A 20159-nucleotide genomic window follows, 5' to 3' on the forward strand; every position below is an offset into this window, starting at 1 on the left:
CCTATGAGCCAGCCCTTGTCTTCACGTAAGAGGCGAGGATCCTTTAGCGCTAAGGCGAGTCGCACTTCTGATTGGGCGTGACGTCTTGTCAATCTCCAAGTCTTTCCAATCAGGAGCCGAGTCCACCCCGCTTTCCGCTCTTCCATTGGCCTGTGTGCTGGGAAGGTGGAGGAAGAGGGGTAAGCCGAGGTCGCGCGAGAGCGGCGCTCGGCACTCAGTGCGCAGGTGCGAAGGAGCTGGCTGGGGCCTGGGTTGGGGGCGGGGTTGAAGACGCGTCGTTTGGTTTTGGAGGTTGGCAGAGCTCTCTGGGTTCGACCTCTGGGCGGAAAGCGTCTGTCAGGGGTCCATCCTAGAACGAAGCTCGTGAGATTCCCGATGGTGTCCATGACTTTCAAACGGAGCCGCAGCGACCGGTTCTACAGTACCCGGTGCTGCGGCTGTTGCCATGTCCGCACCGGGACGATCATCCTGGGGACCTGGTACATGGTAAGGGCGGGCGGGGCTGGATGGTTGGGGCCCAGGGGAATGCGCATGAGCGGGAAGTGGGGGAGTCAGGTCTGAAATGAAGGGAGTGTTCACTGGGAGGGGGTGGGACTCAAAACGGGGTGTTGGGTGGGGCGAGAAGGCAAACGGGAGCCTCTTTTTAGGGTGCTGTAACTTTGACGGAGGGGACTGTGGCCAGGGATCGGAGTGGGGGTGGGTAGGACTGGGGAGATTGTTCCTCGGCTCCAATTAGAGGAGAAGATCGGGGTGGGGAGAAGCGGAGGCGTTGTGGGCGGGAGTGTGTGTGTGTGTGGGGGGGAAGATGGGGAGTAGGGGAAGGTGGGAGGGCTATGGATACTGGGATTTGGTGGGGAGTTATGGAAACTACCAGATTTCGGCCCTTTTTGTACTTCACGTGATCAGAAAGAACACTCTTCAACCTGTGCTCCCTGGAGTTTTTCCCCCTACGAAACAATTAAGGAGTGGACCTTGAGAAATGCAGCCTAGTTTCGACATTGTCTTTCCTGGAAGGAAATCGAAAGATCCAGCTGTAACGCAATTGCCTGTGGTTCCTGGACTTTATTTGTTACAGTGTGTTTGTGATGTAGGCAGAAAGGCCTGTATTGTAAATCTGGAGATTCTCTTGGAGGCAATACCTTTTGCCAGGATTTACACTCGCTCTGCCTTTTCCTGGTGCAACTTAAAATCCTTGCCCATTAGACGCTTTTTACTCCGTTTTTTAGGAGACTTTTATTGAGAGCCTTTTCTGTTCTAGCCACATGTACTAGCATTTCCTGGGTTCCAAGATCCATGTAGTTCTGTCTCATAACCAGGTTGACAGTGTTACTGATTGGTAGTTCACCAGTAATACTTTTGTGATTTCTTACCACTATCTCCAGTATCCCTAGACAGCGAAGATAATTTATGACTCTCTTGGGATAGCTTTAGGCTATAATGAATTTACTGAAGCTTTGACAAACTTTTCATATTGTTGACTTGATTGGCTGCTTTCACTAGTGATTTTGTAATTTGTTGTTGTTTTCGTGGGGTGGTTTTGTTTTGGTATGGAGGGTTGTGGCATTAGTGATACTGTATGGTTTCTGTTAACTTCTGTGAACTACAAAAAAGGAAAAGCTTTATGACATTCTTTTTGGCTTTCTCTGTTATCATTATTTCCCTACCCAGTGCCTTGAAATCATTACCATTTGAACAAACACCAGTTGAGAATAATCTTAGTTAGGCAGGTACTATTTCATGGCTGACCCCCAGGGGACTACTTCTGACCAGGGATTTTTTTTTTCTGACCATCCTGGTTTGTTTGTTTGTTTGTTTTACAGTTTTGCTTTATTGGCGTACATTAGAAACAACAACTTGAATGTGTAGGCTTACTTGTTTCTAAGTTTATTTTAATATTTCCTGTACTTTCATATTCAGAAACATCATCTTATTGGTATAATTATATCAGATTTATCCTCAAAAATTCCCTTTTTATATTTTAACTGATTTGTAATATTGGACATTAATCAGGTAATGTCAATAGCAGCATTGCATTTCTAATTTCCTTTTATCTCTTCTCCATTTTGCTAAGGATCTGGGTCTTCGGTTTCTTTTGTTTGTCCTTAGCCTTGCCTTCCATTCCCCTAAATGAATTGTTCAAATCTTTAGGGTCCTCAAGCCTCTTACTCAACCCTGTTTGCCTCGTCCCTAGCAGATGACCTCCCCTGCTACTGAACTGAGAAATTGTGTCCATCAGCTGGGACTCGTGCCTGCAAACCTAATCTTCCTGTTTCTTCTCAGATTCTTCTCTCCATTCACAGAACAAAGGATTTCTTACTCCTCCTCAAGAAGGAAATAACCACCATCCCAATTTCAACCATCTGATTATAATTGGCTGTATTTCTTTCCAGTCTTTTCTAGGCAGATTTTTTCTTTTTTTGTATGCTGTGGGCACAGCTCGTAAAAATGAAAGGAATAGCAGGGAAAAATACAAGTTATATACAGCAAAACCCAAAATGCAGGGAGAAAAACTTTAGTAAGGGCATTTATTCTCCCCTGAAGGCACTTGACGTGAAAACATTTTACATCTCTTCCTTTTCCCCTGCTTTAGTTTTCACAATTTTAGAAGGAGGCCATAGCCATTCTTCCCGTTGTATGGACTTTTGGGTTAGCAGAACATTATAAGCTGCTAAGATCAATTAATCTGTTTTATATAAGGGATTTACTGATCATTTGCAATGTAAAAGGCTTTATTGGACATACAGAAAGAATAAATTAACATTCATTGGGGCCATTTCTTGTTATCTTTTGTTTTTCTGTTACCTGCCACACAAAGGCTCTCAGATGTTTCTTGTCTTGAGAATATCTGCCCTTAAGATACGATATCACAGAGATTTTTGGAGCACATATACAAGAATGAAACTTAACAGTACAGTGACAAGGGAGAGGAGAAAGGTGGTCAGTAACATCAGATTCTAATTGGATGAAGGATTGGGAAAAGGCCATTGGTTTCGTTGGTGACTTTCAAAAATGTAGCTTTAGTACCATAGCAATATAAAAAACACAATTTCTGTCAGTTGGGAAGGCATGTAACCTTTTAGAGAACAAGACCACCTACACAAAAGTGTAGTATAATACCTCTAACAAAGAGGACTTGTCCAAACAGTGTATTTTGTTACTGGAAGCTGCTTTACTAAGACAGAAGTAATAAGAGATTGACTGAGGTAGAATGCCACTTCCCTCCTCTATTACCTTGTCAAGGATCCTCCCTTCCTCAGTTTCAGGTGGGAGGGTATTTATGATCATCTTTAGATTGCCTCTGTGCTGTTTGAAACCTGGGATGGGGGGGCGGTGCAGCACTCCCTCCTGCTGGGCGAAGACACTGTGTCAATGAAGGTATCTGATACAGTGTCATTGCTTTCTGGCAACTGGTCTAGTGTTAAGGCCATTCTAACATTGTGTACTGAAGTATAAATTCTGTGGTATTAAATAGTGCAGGATGTAAAGAAGCTGGAGCCAGAGAGGTGCCAGCCCTGAAGTGTTAGCTTTTGGCGTTTTAGATTGGAAAGAAGCCTAATCCCTGGTTAAGTTATACAGAATTTCAGAATGAGCTCTAGTTTAAATTCTGGCATTCCTAAAATTGTTTTCTCTGTTATTTAGCCAGATGATTTCACACAAACTTGTTACATAGTATAACTTCAGATGTTCATTGAATAATTGAAAATAGGCTTACAGGTGGGCTATAGGACTGTCCTTCATGGTTGATGTTGTGTTACAAGAATACATTTTAAGCATTTGTAATAATTTTAGGTCTTGGAAAGACTTAATATATGGCTAATTTTTCATGAATGTGTCAGACATAAACAATCTGAAGTTTATAGTTGGGAGAGAAGACTGCTTTCCTCAAGCTCTGTTCCTTTTCAGTCCTCATTCCTGGTTTCTTTAAATAAGGGTAAAGCCTGTTTATATTTCAAAGTTGGTATTTTTCCTCAAACACTTTTTTGTGCCTCAGTACTTTTGCGTGAGCTATCTCTTCCCCTCCCCCAAGTCACTTTTTTAAAACTTTATTAAAATTTCAAATATAAAGGTAGTGAGATAGTATTAACATCTCCCATTTACTCATCACCCAGCTGTGACTTTTAACAACACTTTGCCAATTCCGTTTAATTTTTTAATGGTTAGCTCAGATGTTTTCTTGGTGAAGCTTTTCTTGTTTCACAGCCAGAGAGATCTGATTTCCTCACTGTGTACCTGGAAAAGTTTCTACATACCGCTTGTCTGTGCTTATTAAATAGTACTTATTACATGATTACTAATGATTATCTTTTTATTTTTCTCCCCCACAAGATGTTCTCCTTGAGGGAAAAAGATGATAGGTCTTACTCTATAAAATGTGTATAGTAGCTAGCTTGTTAATTAGAACATCTGAAGTATTCATTAGACATTTGTAAAATTGTCTCCTCCCAAAAGTAGCAGGATAACTCATTTGTAACTGCACATACCAGTACAACAAAGTTTATATGTATGTGAAACATTTAACAATTTTTATAGAGATTGGCCATTTTGGTCTTTATCTGCTGAGAGTGCTTCAGTGACTTGCTCCCAGTGGAGACTCACTCTGCCTGTGGGACCCTTATCAGGATGCCCTGAAGCACGTACATTGTTTTAATTATAGTCTCGGCAGATAGTGGGTTGTGGCAAAATATACCGTGGGAACCTAAAGAATAATGATTTAAAACAAAAACCAGCTCCCAAAGAATCTCCTGGGATGGGTGTGGCAGTGAGATGAGAAAGCAAAGAGGAATTCCTTTCTGGAGGCTGAGTACTTCATGGGTCTGATAACTGTTCTTTGTAACAAAATCTACACATCTGGTTTTTGTAATTGTTTACTTATACAAGGTGTGCAAAAGGCTTGCAAAAATAATGCAAACTGTATAATTTGGCCCAATAAATTTGCAGGACTGCTTCTACGTTGAATGGGATGTCCATAGCCCATGCCGTTAACATATTTGCTGTATTCTGTGCCTCCATATTGAGAGGTTTAGAAATTAATCATTATTTTAATTACATTTTTCCTGAATAAATAAAAGGAAAAAATCAATTGGGAATAAAGATCTGAAATTGTGCATACTTGTTATTTTCAGAGAAATTTTATATTGCAAGACTATAAAGTTGAATTTTTGTATTTTTTGAAAAATTCTCTGTGGAATTTAGTAAAGTATCGACTGTAATCAAAAGTGAATATCACAGGGCCTAAATAGGAGCACTGGATGGGTGCTCAGTTTAAGATCACAAGGATGGATTTTCCAGGTTAGTACTTTAAAACGTAGGTTGAAGTTCTAATGAAATATAGTGATCTAATGGAATATAATTAACTCAGTGAAGATTTGAATTGTGTGAGCTTTTAAAGAAGTAACACTGCAGTTTATTTGATCGTTTCTTGGTCCTTTTGGTTAGAGCTATGATTTTTGTTTAATACTCAGGGTTGTGACAGTGAAGTGAAATTTGAAGTATCATTAATATTGCAAGAAGATAATAGTGGATGAGTCTGTGGCTTATCCATGTGAGAGGAAATAGATTTTTTAAGTCCTACGTGCAATAAAAATATTTAGGAAGGGAAAATTAAACTCCTAAATAATTTTGATTGTGTCATTTCCTTCATTTAGTTATTGAGTTTCATGTGTTTTTCTTGATATGAGAATGTTTTTTCTGTACTATGCAGAGTTTTTAACTATATATGGTGGTTAGCAAAGAATAGTTTGCTGAATTGATTTCAAACTGATTTTCATACACAGAACCTATAAAGTTTCAGTAGCTATATCTAATTGTTCAATAATTAATTTACCTAGTTGGATGAGCTCCTACATGGTAGCCAAAGCCCATTGCAATGAAAATGAAAAAATCAGCCTTCAACCAGGGAGCCACCCTGCTTGTCTTTTGTGAGACCTTTCGGGAGTTGAAGGATAAAGTACCTTGCTTTTGAGCATTGCATGTTAACTGAACATATTTATTTGGACAGTAAAGTATAAACATTTTATAACCTTAGATGATAGTTTCTGTTGGAGAGACCTCAAAACAGAAGTTGCTTAGGAATGGGTATAAGTAATCGTGTGGTGCTCCGAAGCAGGTTGTCTTAAGAAGAAACAGGTTTGTATCCTAGCTGTCTCCTCCACCGTATCAGTGAACTTACCACAAGTTTTTTCACTTGCTGAAACTTAGTTTTCTTATCTGCAGATGGGCTTTAGTAGTTTTTTCTTCACCAGGTTGTTGGGAGGAGTGAGTGAAGTAATGTATGTGAATATGCCTGGTAGATAGTATATCTATCTACTAATGTCAGTTGATTCTGAACTTGATATTGTGACATTGTTTAGATTTCCTAGTCTTATTGAATGATAAAACTTGGGTTGCTTGTCTTAGAGAATGTGAAGTGCCTTCAACTGAGAAACTTATTTTTCATTCAGGACCAATAGGAGAGAGCCACATAACAGAGTTTGTTTAAAGTACTGTTGATGATAAGGCTCTAATGTTTTTTTAAAAGTATCAAATATGGAGATTTTCATGAAGGGAAGAGGACAGATTCTGTGAACTTTGAGATAGAGAAGCCTGACTCCAGTCCTAGGTGGTTTCTGTATTGAATCATCAACAGGACTGTTTTTGAGCACCTCAGGGAAGGGGTGCTTCCTGGGATACTGTAGGGGTTCACTAACCACTAGAGGCATAGATAATTTCTTCTTTAAATAGAGTTACAACCCTGGTAAATTAGGAAAATTCACAAGATATTATGATGGAATTTAAGCAAGAAGTTTGACAAATACTCAAGCAAGATGTTTCTCTGAAAGTGATAAGGAATTTTATGCAAAGATTGCTGGTTAATGGGAAGAGGACAACCGCTGGACATCTCCTGCGCTTGGCCCAGTTCTCTTTTACTAGTGACTGAGATGGAGATACAGATTCCATGCTGATCCTATTTTCAACTGCTGGAAGCTAAAAGAGATAGGAAATCTGTAGGGTGTCCAAATCTAGATCCAGAATATCTTGACAGGCAAGAATATAATACAATGAAATTCCCTTGCAGGTGTGTAAGGGCTTATGCTTGGGCCTCTGGATCTAAGTCTGCAGGTTCAGGTGGTAGCTTAGCAGGATCATGTGTGAAAAAGCAGTGTGATTTCGGGCTATGCTAGTTGAAATTCATTAACTTGGGCTGTAGGAACCAAGATCCCTGTGTGCCCTGACCAGGTTGACTTCATTTTCTGGTATGGCCAACAAACTGCAGCGTGTGTCTAGAGGAGAGCAGAAAGGAGGTAGTGAGGTAGGTGGACAGTGTTAAACCATTAGAGAAATGGTTGAAGTACCTGAATGTTTATTCTAGAAAAGATTATTTGGAGGCCCATGTCAGCTCCCCTTAGGTGTTAGAGGAGCACCTACTCAAAAAGGGGAGCACGTTATTTCAAAAGGTAGAACTAAGGCCAGTAGGTGAAAGTCAAAATGACATAGTTAAAATCTTGGAAAGTCTTTTAAGCATTTGAGTCAGGCCCAAGAGGAAATGAAATAGCTTTCTATCATTAGATAGGACACACTGTAGAGGAGTGTCAGGCTTATCTGTTGGATCACTGTTTACTTAACTGGTGGGTATTATATTTATCCTGATGAATAAGTAGATTGGATGAACCGTAGTTACTTCAAGCCCAGAAATTCTGAGATTGGTGTATGAATAAATAACATGACTCAGAACATGAACAGTTTGTAATGATTTCTTTTAATTGTTTTGCCATTTATTAACACAGGGTCAGTCAACACATCTTTGAAACGTTTAAGTTTATACTTTAAGAAATACTTATTTTTAGAAGGGTATTGCATATTTTATCTACAGGTAGTCTGCTACTATTTTCTGTCTTTGTTACTGCAAGTAAAACGGTGTAAACATGGGAAGACGTAAAGATTGTGGTGAAGACTGTTTCCTGATTAATAATATAATTGGTAACATCTTATCTTTTACAGGTGGTAAACCTATTGATGGCAATTTTGCTGACCGTGGAAGTAACTCATCCAAACTCAATGCCAGCTGTGAACATTCAGTATGAAGTCATTGGCAATTACTATTCATCTGAGAGAATGGCTGGTATGTTTTTAGTTGAAAGTATCTCCTGCTAATTACACACACACACACACACACACACACACACACACACACACACACAGATTATTTAGAGGATTGGTTAAATTGTATTTAAGTTATTCTACTCGCTGAGGCATAAAAGTGTTTTTGTGGGTTTTTCAAAGATATTCAGTGAGAATTGTAATTGAGCACTTCTGGCCAGAAAATGTTATGGACTACTAGAAGATTTTTTGAGAAATATACATTGTATACCTTGATTTTTGTCAGTGCTGTGGAGATAAGAAATTATAAAAAGACTTGTAAGCCTTTAAGGTCTGCTGGCAAGCGTAGTAGAGGATGGGAGAAAATGGGCTTATAGGAAAATAGGAAATAGGAATTATTGGAATATTTGCTGAAATTTTTTGCTCAGCGTCACAATTCTAAGTATATTTCAATCATATAGATTAAGGAAGACGATGTTGGAGTTAAAAATAGAAGGCATTCATGGAAATTACGTTTTTAAACCTGTTTATTCTCTGATAGCATTTTCATTATCTTTCTCTAAAAAACTGGTGCAGAAAAATTCTAGTTAAGATTTTATATTGGGCACCTGGGTGGCTCAGTCCTTTAGGTGTCTGCCTTCGGCTCAGGTCATGATCCCAGTCTGGGATGAGTCCTGCATCTGGCTCCCTGCTCAGCAGGCAGTCTGCTTCTCCCTCTGCCCTTCCCCCTGCTCATGAGCTCTCACAGTTTCTCTCTCTCTCAAATAATAAAAAATAAAAAAGATTTTATATTATAAATGTTAGAAATTTAATATTTGAACAGAAAATTGTGCCTCAAACTTTCCAGTGCAAAGTTTTTGCACGTTTAAAATTTCACTTCAGGAAAATGTTCTGAGTACTCCTGTATATTTATACTGTTACAGGATCTAGGTTATATTTTTAGGTTTGTTAGCTTTTATTATAAATTCTTGAGCTTTATTACATTTATGATCTCGGATAAATTTATGAAGTTGTTTTTTAAAAAATTTTGGTTGTTAATTCAAATAATTCACTCGTCCACAGGGCTAACTGCTATTTCTAGGATTCAAGTAGAGTTTTGTGGCCATCTGTTGACATTGTAGTGTGAAAACACTGACAGTTGTTTGCACTGTGTTTAAGTGCTTTTTAAATGAGTCTACTGATTGTCTATTCAGATATATAATCCTTTAATTTTTTTATTAAATGCGATAAAAGAGATACCAAGAACATATTAGAAACATCCCTCCTGGTGTTTGTTTTTTCTTCGAGTTAGTCTATTTCTGTTTAAAAATCAAAATAAAATGATGAGTAAAACATTAGTTTTTAATAGCTATTTTTGGTACTTTAGGCTGTAAAATGATACAAAACCTGATAATGTCAGCATTTTTTCAGCCTGCAGTGTCAGCATATGTTTCTCTTAAAATCAAGGTGTAGAAAAAGAGTTATGGCTATTGACATTCTTGTAGGTCTGTACGACTGGCTGCCTTGGCTAGAGCTGCAGGGATGGAGTCCTGGGTTTCCTGCATGTTGCGTGAGTGCTGTGCCTGCTGTAGACAGAATCAGATATATTCGTTATCATACTTGTGTTGGTTATAGTTCTGCTGAAGTGCCTATTCTTGACAGAATATAAAAATGCATAGTACTTGGTCATACGGTAGTTTTTGTCTCTTTGGAAGTGGAAAGTTGACTTTCCCATGACCCGGTGTTATAGTGGCAAGTTAAGTTCTGATCATTGGCCTTTTTTATTTTTTATTTTTTTAAGATTTTATTTTTATTTTATTTAAGATTATTTATTTATTTGAGAGAGAGAGCAAGCTCGTGTGCACATGTGCGCACAAGCCAGGGGAGAGGGAGAGGGAGAGGGATAAGCAGACTTCCCGCTGAGCAGGGAGCCCAATGCAGGGCTCGATTCTAAGACCCTAGGATCATGACCTGAGCCGAAGGCAGACGCTTAACCGACTGTGCCACCTAGGCGCCCCAGCCTGCTGGCTGATCTTAAATAATAAGGTTCACGATCAGTTATTTTTAATCAGTGAAACAGAATACGACACTCAATATATATGAAATGCTTCTGTAACATATACAAGGTGTTTTTCAAATATGAATTTATGTTCACATTGGTAATGAATGGGTGAACACTTGGGGCCCCCTGGAGGAGGTTCTTGAATGTGGTGGTGGCTGGAAACTTGAGGTTCATATCTGGGTATTTAGCCCCCGTATTTCGTTTGCTTTGTTGACTCACAAATATCCGAGCATCTCTTGTTCTCAGTATTATGTATGTATTTTTCACCCGTCATCCCATTTCTCCCCTATTATGCTATAGGGCATCTAGAGGATATCCTCTAGAAAAATTTAAAGAGGGCTGTTCTTACCTAGTTTAGTGCCAGATATTGATGGTGTTTGTACTGCCAAGTGACAAGATGATAGATGACATTTGTCTAATAGTGGGAATATTTGGCAATTATTCTAATTATCATTATTAGTACCCTTCTGGTTCTCAATCTATCCAGAGTCAAAGAGTTAACTTTAGATCTTTGCTAGGAAACTCAAGTCGACTGTGACTTAGTATTGTTGAGATTACTCTAGTGTTTTATGAGATAATTAATGAACTTGGATAATGTGGAGGAAGGGGACAACCTGAGAAAGAGGTGGGGAACAAAGAAAAGCCCTGTAAAGTAGCAGAGAAATCATGAGGAGGGAATGGGGAGCAGTGAGTTCACATGCTGGGATGGGGGAGAGGAGGTTAATGGAGAACCTTGAATTTCTGATTGTGTATTTCATTTGAGGCCAGAGGGGACAGCTGTAATGCTCTGTATTTAATACATCTGTGTCTTTCAAGCAAGTGCCAGCCTTTCCCTCCTGTGGAACCCTGCTTAGCTCACAAGACCCAACTTGTGTCATTTCGTATTTTTGTTCCTGATCCCCTGGGAAAGCTAATTGTTTCTCTTTCTGTTGTGGCACTTGCCACATTGGATTATAATTCTCTGTTTGCACACCCTCCGACTCTTAGACTCTGGGCAGAGATCTGTCTCCTTAGCTGAGTGATTAGTGGATAAGAGTCAGTGAGTTGTAGCCAGTTTAATAGAGGAGAAAAAGGCGTGAATTCCTCAAACGTCATTACTTAATGCTGAGACAGATTTTTTTTTTTTCTTAGCAGGGTTGGTCTTAGATTTCTTCATAGCCAGCCTTGAAAATACTCATTTTTTAAGCTAACTTTAAAACATTATTTTGTCATGAAGAGTTTTGTTCTTTTTGTTATGTAAGTAGCTTAATTAGATTTTTGTTTTTGTTTTCTTAGATAATGCCTGCGTTCTTTTTGCCGTCTCTGTTCTTATGTTTATAATCAGTTCAATGCTGGTATATGGAGCCATTTCTGTAAGTATCCTGTGTTTTCGACTTTTAGAGTTTGACCTTTACTGAGTGGTACTTGAATTTGTTGTGATGTTGTGGTTGTTATTTTTTGCCTTCAGTATCAAGTGGGTTGGCTGATTCCATTCTTCTGTTACCGGCTTTTTGACTTCGTTCTTAGTTGCCTGGTTGCTATCAGTTCTCTCACTTACTTGCCAAGAATCAAAGAGTATCTGGATCAATTAGTAAGTGTGTATTAATTAAACTTGTTTTCTTTATTTTAAGTAAAATATTTAAATTGAAATTTTGAGTCAGCTTTTGGTACTATTTTTATTTTATTTTAATGTACCCTACGTCTTTTTTAAAGTGTTTTAAAATAATTATTACTACTCTTAATTACTGTGGTGAAACCAGTAAGATACAGGTAGAATATCTTCTTACTAGTACCATTTGGATATTCCAGTATTAAAGGTCTCTAAAGATGGATATCCTAGAACGTAAGGAGTAGTTCAACTTTTGTTTTGAGTATACTAGTAGTATAATAATTGGGCTCTAGAGGTTTTTCCCTCTCTTCAGAAATAGAGCATTCCTGTGAAATCTTTTATAAGCTGAAATGTTGTAAATGTTTGTTCCCAGACCCCCCAGATAATCTTCTTAGTCTTTTCTGATACCCAAGGGCTCATCTTGGTAACGCATGCACAAAATAAATTGAGGTCAAGATGCTCACAGACATAGCTCCCCGCTCAGCGGCTGGTGCGGAGATGCTGGGTGGAGCGCTCAGGGTAGGAGCTGGGCGGCGCTCCCGATGCTGCCTGCGGTGTGTGCTGCCGCTCCCAGCAGCTTGCTATCACAGGAACCTGAACGCTGTTGTCACTCTTCCCCTTTTTCCTTTGCAGATAAGCTAATATTTGAGTGTTTACTGTAGCCTTTGCTCTATTTGAGTGAATTGTGTAGATACAAACATAGCTTCTCTCTCTCCAAGGAGCGGCCCACGGATTTGGGGGAATTAAGAGGTATCTGTGATAATGAACTAGAACTGTCCCAAGGACAGCATTAGTGTGGAGCTTAGATTAACGCTGTGTGATAAAGTGGCAGGGAACCCGCTGGGCTAGAGTAAGGTCTGGAAGGAGGTGTGGAATCCAGATAAATGAAAGTGCATTTCAAAAATGCTGTCTTTTAGGAATTTTCTCCCTGCTTCCAGATTTTCTGCCTGCTCCATCTTGCATACCAACAAATTTATCATTCATTCAGAAAACATTTGGTGGTTGCTTCTTACATGCAAGGCACTCTGCTGCAGTTTTGGAATACGTCAGCAGAACTTACTTGCTAGTAGGGAACTGGAAAATTGACAATTACTGCATTAAAACTGTGGTAAAAAGCTGTGAAGGAAAAGTGTAGGCTGCGTGAGTGGATGTCCCATGGGTGGCAGATGTGGGCTGGGAAGCAAGGCTTGAATTGCCCTCAGGAGTCTGAATAGGAATTAGGACAGGGAAGATACAGAAGCAGATGTTCCAGGTCACAGAGACCCTTCAAGGCGGGAAGGAACATTCAGTGTGTGGTCAGAGGACTATAACTTGACCACTGTGGTTGGCACATATACTTAGGGAGGGAAGCAAAGCAGCATGTGATGAGCGGGAGAGAAGCAGCTGGGGGCAGGGCGCAGTGTCCTGGTTGGCCGGGGTCAGAAGGTTCCTCATTCTAATCTCTCTTATCATGTCATGCCTAGCTGAAAAATTGGAAACCTCCTGAATAAAAGCTATAGCATTCCCCCACGAACTGGTCCCATTCAGTTTTTGTCTTTCTATTTATAAATGAAGGCTTAAAGAACAGTTTTGTCCCAAGGAGACACTTAGTTTGGTTTGGAGTTGGTGTGTGCGGGTACTTTTTTCTTTTTTGGCCCTTTGGGATTTTGCATGCTGCTTTTTTATAAAAATTATTTGGGCCTTTGTGTTGACATTTCCATCAAAAACATATGTTTTTAAAAACTAGATGAGCTTTAAAGGAGAACATTAGAATGATTTTTTTTTTTTTTTTTTACCATTCCTTTTACAGACCCCAGTGGCTTCTCCCCTCTCTTATGTTCATTTGGTCTCTCAGACTGGCAAGTACCTTCTCTGTTGGCCAGCTTGTGAATCCTTAATTATCCTTTCTTAATGCCCTTCTGGAACCCTGCTTATTGCCTTGTACATGATAAATGCTGAATAAATACTTGAGTAAATAAAGTTGACCCTCAGCAGTAGAATGTAGTATATCTGCAGTAAGTCACAGAGGTTTGCCTGCTTTCATAACCACGGACGTGCACCTTTTTGCCCCTTTCTGGTGAGCATTGAGACTGATGATTGGCTTTTAGAAAAATTAATTTCCCGAGGTAGGACTAAATGACCTACGGAACTTAGATCTAAGCTTAGCACCTCTGGACTTGGTGACTCAGGGGCAAATCTGCAGTTGTATACAGGACATCGTGTTTTCCAAAGGCCAGAAAGATGTAGAATAGTGAAAAGTAAAGAGAAGATTGGCTCAGTTTGGACAGCAGTATACAGATGTGTTTTAAGTGTTCGGTGGCATGCGTTGATGATGATGAGGCTTAAAGGTACCATGAGTTTAATTCTGTTTGTAAGTTTTTATTGGAAATCAGTTCTGACTTTGGTATTTTTAAGGTGCTCTCTAGACTGCAGTGAAGTGCAGGTGGCATAGCTGAATTACGAGTGTGTGTGTGTTTAGTGTATAGATGTCATGGTTTAGAGCAGCTTTAGGTTAACGGCAAAACTGAATGGAAAGTGCCCCCCCCCCCACCTCCCCCCGCTGTCCACGTCCCAAACCAGAGTGGTCCATTTGTTACAAGTGATGGGCCTGCATGGACACATCATTATCGCGCAGTTCGTCGTCGACTTGAGGGTTCACTTGTGGTGTACATCCTGTAGGATTGGACAGGTGTGTGATGATGGACAGTAGTCACTGTGGTATCAAACAGAATAGTTTCACTGCCCTAAAAATCCTCTCTACTCTGCCTGTTCACCTCTCCACCCCCACCCCCGCTTTTTTTTATAGCCTGATTTTCCCTACAAAGATGACCTCCTGGCATTGGACTCCAGCTGCCTCCTCTTCATTGTTCTTGTGTTCTTTGTCTTATTCATCATTTTTAAGGTGAGTTGCTGACTAAATATTTGGGTGGCCACTTAGACTGACACTGTTCATCTAAACTTTTTTGTTGCCTTTTCTCCTCCTGGTTCACAGTTAGGGGACAATGTTTATTCTGACATAGTAGTAAAGGTAGCATCTGGGGGATGTCCTCCCTCTTGTTTCCGGAGAGTGGTTGGAAATGCTAGGATCCTTCTAAGTGTAAGGAACATCTTGTTTTTGGAAGTAGTTCATGATTTGATTGAAAATCTGTTAAAATTCCAAAGGTTCAGAGACAGAATTTCTTTTGCAGCACAGTGGTTATCAGACCTGAATTAAAACCCCAGTTCTGGTTTCTCTGTAAAATGCTATCAATCAAACTTGGGATATTTAAGTGTGAGCAGGTAGGGAAAGGGCCTGGCCCGTGCTAGGTTCAAATGGGTGTCTGTTCCCTCCTCCATAGAGCACATGTAGGGGAAAACATAAGTCACCTAAATTTTAGAGCAGGTAGTCTGTTGAGTTTCTAGCGTATGGAAATTTTGTTTGCATTCTTTCAGGCTTATCTCATCAACTGTGTTTGGAACTGCTATAAATATATCAACAACAGAAACATGCCAGAGATCGCCGTGTACCCTGCCTTTGAAGCACCTCCACAGGTGAATGACCTTTTAATATAGTATATCCTCAGTAGCCATTATTGAGTATTCTCAAGAGCCTAGATCTTGACTTCCTCTTCAATGCCATATGTCTGGTTTTGGGCATGGATAGCTTACATCCGCAAGATTCAGCATTTCCCTTTGGAAACCTGGGTGCGTGGGTGAGAGGCCCCTGCACTGCTCATTCAGCTTCACTCCTAGGTAGTCTCCAGGAGGGTTGCGTTTTGCAGGGGAGATCAGACAGGAAGCAGCCCTGTGAACCATGCCAGGCTGGTGGCTTCTGGAACTTCTAAGGATGGGGTACCATCACGTGCAGCTTGTATTGCTCTCAAAAACCATCCACATGATCGAAAGGGGAAGCTGGTTGTTCTGTGGGGAGATGAATGCATGGGTTCTGTGAGTGTGTGGGGAGGCCTCTGTCTAGGGGCCCTTTAGTTGCTGCTGTATTAACTTTTCCCGGTTTTCAACATGTAGAATGTATGTGGCCCCTGTAGGGCCAGCCTGTCACACTTGGAGTCACTTGGGTTGGAATGCCACTCCTACGTACATGAGCCCTTTACCCTAGAAGATGATAGAAGTGCCTGATCCTTTGATTATAGATTCTGATGAAATCCAGGATCCAGCATCTTCTCGGAGGCTTCCTTTAGCGTGGTTCTGTGGTGCCCTTAACCTGGATTCGCAGCCCTGGAGGCACTGGGGGCTTTGTCAGTCACACTGTGGTGGGAAGGGGAGAGCCATGCCACCTACTTCCTTTCCTGTCAAGGTATTCTGGTAGCCTCAGGGTCCGTTCAGAAGCAAAATCTGCCCCTCCCCCCATCCCTCTGTCTTTAGCAGTCTTGGATCAGACCGCTCACCTCGTGACCAGTCCTCTCTGTGCTCAGGAACTTTTTAGCTCACAAATTCTTCAGCTAAAATCTGAAAGCTGAATTATTCCAGGTAGGATTTTAAAGGTGCTTTAAGTCCTATAGAATTTTTTTCTCTCTTCAGTATGTTTTGCCAACCTATGAAATGGCCGTGAAGATGCCTGAGAAAGAGCCACCGCCTCCTTACATACCTGCCTGAAGAAATCTGCCTTTGTCAATAAACCCTATACCAGCTTTTTGTCTTGTTTATTTTACAGAATGCTGCAATACAGGGCTCTTCAAACTTGTTTGATATAAAATACATTTTCCTTTGTTTAAGCATTTATTTTCAAACACTAACAAGCTTTTTGGACATCTTATTCAAAGTCAGGTGTTTGTTTTTTGTCGTTAAGTCTATACATTTTAATAGTTTTTGGAGACAATCTAGGTTAAGCAAGAGCAAAGTGCCATTGTTTGCCTTTAATGGGGGGTGGGAAGGGGTGGGTATTCTCTACACATTTTCTTTTTTAACTTTGCACTTTCTTTATATAATAGTTGCATTTTGGTTATTTGCTGCCCTGGATACTTACAGGAAGAATGACTTAAATATTCAGGGTGAGTGAGTTGGATATAAGATCTGAAGTTTTCAGCTATGAAAACAGGAAAAATACATAACATTTTAACTTGACTGTGGAAGATGACGGTTGCATGTTTCTAATTTGTATGTGTTTCCATCTTTGTGATAAGATGCTTTAATAAATCTCTTAAATATTTACTGTTGTCATTTTTTAAAAAAAAATCCATTATCCTTTTTTGGTAGATAGAATCTAACATTTTCCATTACAATAAACTCAGACTGTCAGGGTCTTTTGGTACTTTGAGAATACAGTATAGGCTTAATTAGAAAGCATTTCTTTAGTCCAGTAACCCAAATATTATTTAAAGTTATGGTGAAGATATTATTTGAATCACAGGCCAGAAATTAATATTGACGGTTTGTTAGGAGAAGAATTACATGATGAGGGCAGCAAGCTGTTGTTTTATGTAGAGGTCATTTAGTATATAGGTAATGAGTTCATCAAGAATAATTCAATAGGGGCTCCTGGGTGGCTCAGTTGTTTAAGCGTCTGCCTTCAGCTCGGGTCATGATCTTGAGGTCCTGGGATGGAGCCCCACATCAAGCTCTCTGCTTAGCAGGGAGCCTGCTTCTCCCTCTCCCTCTGCCTACCACTCCCCTTGCTTGTGTGCTCTCTCTGTCGAATGAATAAATAAAAATCTTAAAGAATTCAGTAATTCAAGAATCATTAAAAAGTACATCAGTTGACCTTCAGAGGGGAGCCAAAGAGAAAGCAAGTGAACTGCACCTTATAGACCACACAACCGAAACTTTTCTCCTGAAAATACTCCATCTTGCATCTGCTAAGAATGTAGCAGTAGTGGCCTTATACACATCGACCATATAGACACGTGAACGTATTTTACACACTTCTTAAAGGGCTAACGGAATTGTTTGGCTGCAATCTCACTTTTATAAACACCTGCCGTCACCAAAATAAAGAGTAAACTTTATATTTAGAAAGGTAGTACGGTTGTGTCTGGGAGTATACCCAGTTGTGGGTAGTATATTTTACTGATCTTATGATTTTAGAACATTTCAAAATTGGGGATAACTTTTCTGGGCTAGGTCTCACTTTGTTTCTTTATAAAAACTGAAATAGAAATCTCAGATCCATCAGGTTTCCTTAGTTATTACTGTTGGTTTGTGTTCTCTGTTGAAGATCATGCTAAGCAGTGTTATGATATTAACCAAACTCTTAATAGCTCTTTATTAACGGTACAGTTGCATCAAAATGTGAACACATCAAGACCTTGACTTGGGGGGCTCCTTTTAGGGCTGGGGGTGGCATTTGCCTGCAATCCATAGCCAAGCTCAGTGAGCCCAACTGGGCCCTGTTGTTCCTGGAGTGGAAATGGTGGGCCATCGTGACCTCTAATCACGACTTCATTTGAAGCAGGATTATCTTCTGGAAAAGGACACAGGCCTTGGACCTTATGAAGAAAAGTCACAATGTGTTAAATCCAATCATTTTCCCTAAGGTAGGGGAAAAACTTAGGATTGTTAAGGGATCATGTTTCCAGTAAAGGGAAATTTGTTGTCACATAACAGTTAAGTATCTTCCTGAATATGCCAAAATTGCTTGCTTTAAAAAGGTAATTTTTTTTCCCTCTGCTAGTTTTGGAGAAAAACGGTAGTAGTTTAGTATATTTGATTCTAAAATTCAGATAGAGGTAACACGGAAAGATAAATGTTTAGACGTTTGGCCTAGTTTTTTAAAATAGGAAGCAACTTCAGCTTAAGTAAGGAGCTCATAAATCCCACCATCCTGACTTCTGAGTTTGGCACTGCCTCTGAAATTCCCACAGAATAGTCTCCTGAGATCTGATGCCTTCCTAAATCACAAAGTTCTGTTTTGCTTGCTTGCTGCTGCCTTTTTTTTTTTTTTTTTAAAAGATTGCTTTATCCGTCAAGAGACAGAGTGCGAGCTGGGGGAGGGGCAGAGGGAGAGAGAATCCCAAGCAGACTCCCTGCTAAGCGCAGAGCCGGAGATGGAACTCGATCCCAGGACCCTGAGATCATGACCTGAGCTGAAATCAAGAGTCAGATGCTCAACTGACTAAGTCACCCAGGTGCCCCCTTGTTAATGCTTTCGATCCTCAGTTTTGGCTTTTATCATCCAACATTGTTGACTGCCCAACCTCTTGGCTTTCACAGCTTTTCACTGAGTTTTGCCTATCCTTGTTATCTGTTCAGTTTCCTTTTGTAGCTTTTTCACCTCCATCTGCTTTTGTCCACTCTGCGCTTCTTGCTTCACTTTCTGAACATTTACTGAATGTGGCTTCATATAGTTCCAAGTGTTTCTGAGGCCTATCAAACAAAACTTGAGCCCCATGAGAGCCTTGTTTCCAAAATTGAGCTCACTGGAGCGTGTGTTTTCTCTGGCATCATTGGCGCATATGATGTAATGGAAAGAGGATGGTCTTAGGGATTACCTGCTGGGTACAGTACCCAATTCACACACTAACCCTCAGCTAAAGTTTAACTCAACGGGTATGTATTTTGAGCCTGTAATTTGTTCCAAGTGCAAGAGACATAGTGATGGGCAAAACAGTAAAAAAAAAAAAAAAAAAAATTTCCCTGGTCTCCTCTTAGTGGGGAGAAACAGATGATTTAAAACGATATAGTAAGTTAGTGATAGAGGTATGGAGAAAAGGAGACAAGAAAGTAGGATGGGGTGGGGACAATTCTAAAGGCTGTCAGGAAGGGCCACACTTGGAATAAGGTGATTTGAATGAAGCCTGAAGGAGGAAGAACTTAGGCGGAGGGATCTGCAGGAGCATGCTTGGCGTGTTCAAAGAAGAACCTTCTTGAGCGAGGAGAGTGGAAAGGGAGGAGAGCCCAGGGCAGTAGACCGTGAGCTTGGGGAGGTGTTGGGTTGGCCACTGTATGTCATTATGATGCCTGTTTTAGTAGCTGGGGAACCTACTGGAGGGTTTCAAATAGATGAGTCCTAAAAGGACTTGTGGTATAACTTCTCTGAATCTGTTTTCTCATCTAGAAAAAGACTCCACTAACTCTGAGTTATAAATAATAAGTGATGTAATTCATGTGCACAATCCAGAACAGTGCCTAGCACATAAAAAAAAATCCGTAGATACTATGAAGCAGGTCGTATAGTGGAGCTGTTGAGAAATCAGACACCGGATTCAGACAAGCTTGGTTTTTTAAACTTCACTTCTGCCACTGATTTACTGCGTGAGTCTGGCCAAGTTACTTGACCTCTGTGAGCTTTAGTAAGCACCATATAACTTCCTAAGAGAAGGCAGTGTGTACAGTGCTTAGCACAACAGCAGACTGACTTCCAGCAAGTCCTCAAAGAGTACGTCTATATATATTGAGGTACTTATAATATTACTTAGAAGGTTTTAGTAAATTAGGTAAATTCTGTAAATTGGCCATTTTCTCTTTTGATCATTTGGCAAATGGATTACCAAGGAATTCGCTTTGAAGAATGGTTTGTTCAATCGGCCTGCTTCCTTTCTC

General features: G+C 40.2%; 1 protein-coding gene across 1 annotated transcript; it reads left to right on the top strand.

Annotated features, from left to right (window-relative positions):
- Positions 1 to 214: 214 nt before the first annotated feature.
- LAPTM4A (lysosomal protein transmembrane 4 alpha) lies at positions 215 to 16312 on the top strand. Its single transcript, XM_045813460.2, has 7 exons — positions 215 to 486; positions 7978 to 8098; positions 11393 to 11469; positions 11565 to 11687; positions 14491 to 14586; positions 15117 to 15215; positions 16203 to 16312. The coding sequence occupies exons 1-7, from the start codon at positions 376 to 378 to the stop codon at positions 16275 to 16277; spliced, it is 702 nt and encodes a 233-aa protein (XP_045669416.1). The 5' UTR covers positions 215 to 375; the 3' UTR covers positions 16278 to 16312.
- Positions 16313 to 20159: the final 3847 nt, after the last annotated feature.

The sequence above is a fragment of the Ursus americanus genome, chromosome 7, assembly GCF_024610735.1.
Source record: "Ursus americanus isolate L20-20 chromosome 7, mUrsAme1.1.p, whole genome shotgun sequence".
Lineage (NCBI taxonomy): Eukaryota > Metazoa > Chordata > Mammalia > Carnivora > Ursidae > Ursus > Ursus americanus.